Raw genomic sequence first — 6,400 nt, 5'->3', positions numbered from 1 at the left:
GAGAAGAAGAAGAAGAAGAAGAGAGATAAGAAGAAGAAGAGGAAGAGAATGAGAGAGAAGGAAACTCTGTGGATTCATCCGACACATCGAACTTCCCCCCCCCTCCAACTCCTCGAGCTTTTCCTTTACACCTACCAGCAAGCCAAAGAAAGAAAGAAAGAAAGAAAAGAAAAGAAGTTCTAACTCATTCAGATAGAGAAATGGTAAAGACACAAGACCCCCTAGAGGTCCATTTATACTACACTCATAAGATATATATACACATACATATACACACCTATATGTATATACATATACGCATAGATATACCTATCTCTCTCTCTCTCTCTGTCTCCACATATACCCTTCAATATAAGATACCATACGAGAGACACATGCAATTTGCCAGGGGGAAATGCATAGAGCTATCTTCACCCTGAAAGACGACCGCAGATCTCTACATAGCAAGCGAGAAAGAGGGGCACCAATAGGCACATATGTAGATGATCTTTCAAGCATATCGATACACACACGCACATATTCATCATGTCTATATACACATATACCAATACATACATCAGACATATCTATCTTTAATCTATCTATCTATCTATCTTTAATCTATCTATCTATCTATCTATCTATCTATCTATCTATCTATCTTTAATCTATCTATCTATCTATCTATCTATCTTCAATCTATCTCTCTGTCTGGAAAAGGAGAAAGAGCGAAGAGAAGTTACACAAAGAGAAGAAGAAAGAGTGAGTTATCTTACCACGTTGATCCGCCTGCGGTAGGAGAGCTCCTGCCTGAAGAATTCGGGTTGAGCCTAGTTGCTGCTTTAGAGGCCGAGAGAAAATTCTTTCCTCCCCCCCCTGCTGATAGAGTAGAACTGGCCCTGGCGAGATCTCCTCCTCGTATATTAGCCGAAGCAGAAGGAGCAGGAAGAGCGGGGAATTGCTCTTGCTTCTCTACACACAGAAAGAAAGAAAGAGAAGAGAGGCTGAAAGGAGACAAAGATATCTAAGAAAGAAATAAGAGAGAAAGAAGAAAGACAGACAGATGAAGCTAGTGAGAAGGAAGGAAGGAAGGAAAGAGATACCGTAAGAAGAGAAATGAAGAGAAGATATACGAAAGACACAGAGATAGATGAAAGGTAGAAGTTTAGATAGACAATAGAAAGCGCCACGCACTAAGATTGAGAATGATAAGAAACGAAAATAAGGGGAGGATTTCTAGCCATGGCCAGTTGGTCTCCCTTATCATAAGAGACGTGTCATGCCTACATGGGAAACCCCAAGAGAGAGAGAGAGAGAGAAGAGAGAAAAGAGAAAGAGAAGAAGAGCTAAAAGAAAAGAAAAGAATCTTCTGTAACCCACAGAAGGTTCTTTTCTTTGAAGAAAGACAAGCACGCAACGCTGAATGAAAGCATGCTTTCTTTTCTTCTTTTCTTTCTCTCCGGCTAGAGGTACGACCCCATGGCCTCTCTCTCACATGAGGGTATCGACAGGTACAAGTAGCTCACGATGAAGAAGAAGAGAAAGAAAAGAAGAAGACGAGAAAGTTGGAGAATTAAGATGCCGTTTGGTGAGAAAGAGAAAGTGAAGAGGAGAGAACTTTGCTTTCTCTTCTTCTTCTTCTTTTCTCTCACCTCTTTCAGGTTTTTGAAGAGCAGCTGCATGCAGATACATGAGAAGAGTATCGACGTCTCGAGCATCGATGCATGCAAAGACACCTTCACATCGACGTAGCCATTCATCAAGAGAAGAAGGAGAACTGCTTCCCCTCAATCGATAGAACGTAGGCCTACAGAAAAGAAAGACGCACAAAAGACCCAGAAGAAAGAAAAGGAGAACGATATCAACAGAAGTGAGAACGAAGAGAGTCTTCTGCTTTGTGACGATGTACTACATGAGAGACACAAGAGAAAAATAGACGACGAAAGAGATAGAGATAGAGGGAAGAGAAAGATACAGGGGAGAAAGAGATAGAGATATATGTATAGGGAGATATATATATATAGAGAGAGAGAGAGAAAGAAGAGAGGTGGTAGATCATGATAGTTTCTCTCTCGTGAGGAGTTTGATCGAGGAAAGTCGAGGGAAAGATGAAAAAGAACAAGAAGAAGAAAAAGAAGAAACGCTTTACGCGATGAAAAGATCGGCGTCAAACTCAAGTCAAGAGATCTCATGAAATGTCGCCTCCAGACTGGAGAATAGAAGTTACAACTCTATCTCCCCTACCTACCTACCTATCTTGAAATAGCTAGCTAGCTAGCTACCTATTTCTATGTCTACATGCATCTATATCTCTCTTTCTCTCTATCTCTAGCTAAGAGAGAGAGAAGCTAAAGACTGAGTAGTGACTGTATTGGATTCGTCATCTTTCTATCAAATTCTTTCTTTCTTCCTTTCATGTTTCAGCGCTGATCTTCTTAGGTGAGAGAATCCGCCGGATTTTTCTTGTCTTTTAGGCGGGCGAGAGGTATGGAGAGAAGAAAATTTCCCTGAAGGCTATTCTCTCGCATGCATGCATGCATGCATATAGGGCTTACCCGAGAGCCTGAATATCTTCAAGGAGTTTCGTACTTTCAATAAAGAGAGACAAGTCACGTGACAGCAAGACCAACTGATGCAACTCCAGCTACGCACAAAGACACAAAGAAAAGAAAGAAAGAAAAGATAGAAAGAAAGAAGGGAGAAAAGAACAGAAAGAGAAGAAATAGAAAGTAGGAGAGAAAGAAAGGAGACATACGATGAAAAAGATATATAAGAAGAAACATTACACAGAGAGAGAGAGAGATGAAAGAGAGATTGAAGATGAAAAGACTAAGCATACATATCCAGTAGACATAAGAAAGAAAGAGATACCGAGAGAGAAAAAAAGAAAGACGAGAACGAAGAAAAGATTCTTCCATATATATACACCCTCTATCTATCTATCTCCAAATATATATATAGATATATATAGATATACATACATATATATATAGATACGGGTATCTAGATTTCTTCTTTCGTCTTGATGTTCAGAGTCGTTACAGGCAGCAGCAGGAGGAGGAGGAGGAGGCAGCCCCCCCCCCTCTCTCTCTCTCTCGATCGATCGACTGACTACTTCAATCCCATAGAAAGAGCAACAGACCCATAAGCAGAGAAAAAACAGACAGACGGAGATATCTACATCTCCAGAGAAAGAGAGAGAAAATCAGAAAGATATCCACGTGAAGAGAGAAAGAAATGTGGATATGTATACATACATGTATATATATATATAATTAATAAGAGGAGATATGAGAAAGGAGAAAAGAAGAAGGGTTATCGCGACTTTTACTTCTATGCAGACAGACAGGCGCATACATACACACACGTCATACACAACTTCCAGCCCAATCCATACATACACATACATACATATCTATATACATAGTTTGCAAGAGACACACATCCTGCATACATACATAGCTATCTATCTATCTATCTATCTTGATCTATCTATCTTTAATCTATCTTTATCTACCTCTTTGCAAATTATACACGCGCCAGCGTACAAACTGAGAGAAAGAGAGAGAGATGCGTAGATTATGACAAGAAGAATAGATAGACCAGAGAGAGATAGATGGAGAGAAAGAGAAAGAGAGAGAAAAAGAGAGAGAGACATGATTGAATGAGAAGGATTGATCGACGTCAAACTCACTTGCGTCCTCATGGCAACAGCATCTCGAATGGTCTCTTCTTTGTCGTGTCTTTCTTTCTTTTCTTTCTCTTCCTGTCCCGACTTCTTCTGCTTCTTTTTCACTTGAAGAGAAGAAGAAGAGGAAGTCGAGATATTCCATGGATTACTTTTCTTTTCTGTCTTGTTGCAAGCGTCCCTCCCCATCATGAGATTTTGAGAAGGTAGGCGAGCCCCCCCGCTGTTTCTTCCTTTCTGGAGATGAGCGGGCTTCTTCAAGACAACTTTCTGAAAGGGAATTTCTTCTTCTTCTTCCTCTTCTTGTTCTTCTTTGCCATCTGAATTGTTTTTTCCTGCATGCAGAATATGGTGGATATCTTCGACAATCCACGTCAAGGCACGTAAAAAGCTCTTATCGGGGCCGAAGACGATCGCGTCCTTCTTATCTCGCCATCGAGATAGTAGATAGTCTCTTGGCTGTGGAAGATCTTCTTCTTCTCCTCTTTCTTTCTTCTCCTCCTCCTCTTGATCGCTACCCGTTTTCATCTTCATCTTCTCACTTTTCTTACCATCGCTCTGCTTCTTATTCTTCTTTCTCTTCTCCTTCTCTTCTTTCTCATCTTCCTCTTCTCTCCTCTCTTTCTCGCTCTTCTTCTTCTCCCCGTTCATCTTGTTCATTTGATCCTCTTCGCTTTCTGAGCTATCTTCGTCTCTCTCATCTTCTTCTTCTTCTTCCTCTTCTCCCCTTTCTCCTTCTTGAGAAGATCGTAGGAGGCGAGGAGGCTTTCCAGATAGAAGATCACATTGCTTCTCAACTTGTAGCTGAATATCCCGTAGCGCATGCAAGAGAATCTTTTGTCGTAGCTCTAGTTCTCTCTCTTCATCTAGACTCTTAGGGGGGATACACGCCGCAAAGAGAAAAACAAGAAAGAACCGACCTTCAGGAGACGATGGTGGATGAAGAATACATGGAGAAGAAGAAGAAAAGGGCTGAGAAGTATCTTCATCTTCTTCTTCTCTTCTTGCTTGTACACTTTGACCTTGCTTTAATACAGGTCTGAAAATGATAGGAGGGAGAAAGGATGTTTTCGAGGAAGTCGCAGAAGAAGCAGTTGAAGAGGGGAGATGATCGCTCTTCTCTTCTTGTAGTTGATACCCTCTTAAAGCAGACAGAAGCCGAGCTATATACACTTCATAGTCTTTTTTAATGAGAGACATCTGAACTTTCTTCTCTTCTTCTTCTTCATCTTCTTCTTGCTCCTCTTGTTGTCCTTCTTGTGTCGCGTCTTCTCTTTTTCTGCTCTCTTGGTCTCTCATGGGGTCCCTCTTCTTTTGTCGAGAAGATGAAGAGATTGAAGAGAGAAGGCTACTTTCTCGGGGGATCGAGAGAAGAGGAGAGATTCTCCATTTCTTTTCCGCTTCTTTGAGAAGACGGACGGTTTCTTGAACTTGCTGTGAGGGGTAAGGAAAGGAAGAAGAAAGAGCATCGAGATATCTTGACGTCTTCTTGGCATAATCTCGGACTTCTTCAATCGAACGAAGTTCATTCCCTTCCCATAGACCTGAGGTGTACATACACCCGGTTTGTAATTCTTGACGAAGAAACGCGCGTCCCGCAGACGAGAGAGAGGTGCAGAGACACCTGATCAAAACAGCTGGAGTTGTCGAAGAAAAAGAATCGAGACGAGAGGAAGAAGAAGGCATCTCTCTACTTTCGAGACCGGGCGGCGCAGATATCGTCAGAGAAGAAGAAGAAGAGGAAGAAGAAGAAAACTGAGAAGGAGATGAAGAGACTCTTCCCTGACTAAGTCCAGGAGGGGGAGGAAGAAGAAGAGATGAAGAAGAGGGAAGGTTCCTGTCACGTGTTTCTTGCTCTCTTCTTCTTCCTTTCTCCTGAGGTGAAGAACGATGTCTCTCTTCTTCTTCTTCTTCTCGTTCTCGCCTTGTTTCCCTTTCATTTCCGTCATCTTCTCTTTCTTCTTCTCCTTTTTCAACATTGTTATACGACGCCTCATTTCCCTTCTCTTGACTCTCCCTTCCTCTTCTTCTTCTTCTCTCCGGTTCGGAGAGCAAGCCTCTCTCTTCCCCCTCTCTTTCTTCTTGCTTGTTACCTTTTCCTCCTCCTTCTCCTCTTCCTCTCAATTCCGCTATTCGCGGGGCACCCCCCCCTGTATCGGAGGTGTATCGATTTCCCGCAGGTCTTCTCGATGACTCTCTAGAAGCTAAAATCTCTTCCTCTTCTTCATCTTCTCTCTCAGCAACTTCGCCTCGATGCCGTCCCTCTCCTGCTCCTCTGGAGTTGAAGTCTCTTCTCCGATCTGCTGCACGACTTGCTGAAGAGGAGGAAGAAGATGAGGAAGATGGATTCTGAGAAGCTTGAAGTGTCTGGCTTTGCTTATAAGAGCGATAGTTGAAGCAAAGAGATAAAGGGACAGGTCTTGACGCCCCGGTAGTAGTATTAGAGGTAGCGGCTGTTCTTCCCGAGCTTGGATGGAGGAGAGCACCTCCTGTAGCAGAAGAGGGAGTCCCGTGCTTCGTCACCAGGTGTACATACAGCTCAGTATCAGTGCGGAAGACCGTCAAAGGACAGCTCTCTGTATGGGGACAAGGGTAATGAATATCCTTGTAATGTTTCTGAAGTAGTGGAATCGTCCCGAAGACCTACACAGAAGAACCCCCGAAGAGACAAGGGAAAAAGAAAGAGAGTGACACAGGAAAAGATGTGGAAAGACAGAAAAGTCAGGGATAGAG

At 42.5% G+C, this 6,400-nt stretch overlaps 1 protein-coding gene across 1 annotated transcript; it reads right to left on the bottom strand.

The window, feature by feature from the left end:
* Window positions 1-6,310, bottom strand: CSUI_007880 (uncharacterized protein; the record flags this gene model as incomplete). The annotated part of the gene is made up of 5 exons (XM_068068023.1): window positions 1-131; window positions 756-951; window positions 1,632-1,786; window positions 2,535-2,623; window positions 3,674-6,310. Coding segments are annotated over 5 exons (3,208 nt in total), but the record flags the coding sequence as incomplete, so codon positions are not given.
* Between the last annotated feature and the right edge of the window lie 90 nt (window positions 6,311-6,400).

Source organism: Cystoisospora suis, assembly GCF_002600585.1.
Source record: "Cystoisospora suis strain Wien I chromosome Unknown contig_4253, whole genome shotgun sequence".
In the NCBI taxonomy this organism is placed as follows: Eukaryota; Apicomplexa; class Conoidasida; order Eucoccidiorida; family Sarcocystidae; genus Cystoisospora; species Cystoisospora suis.
Note: the sequence above shows the minus strand (reverse complement) of the source record. Positions and strands in the feature narration are given on the sequence as shown.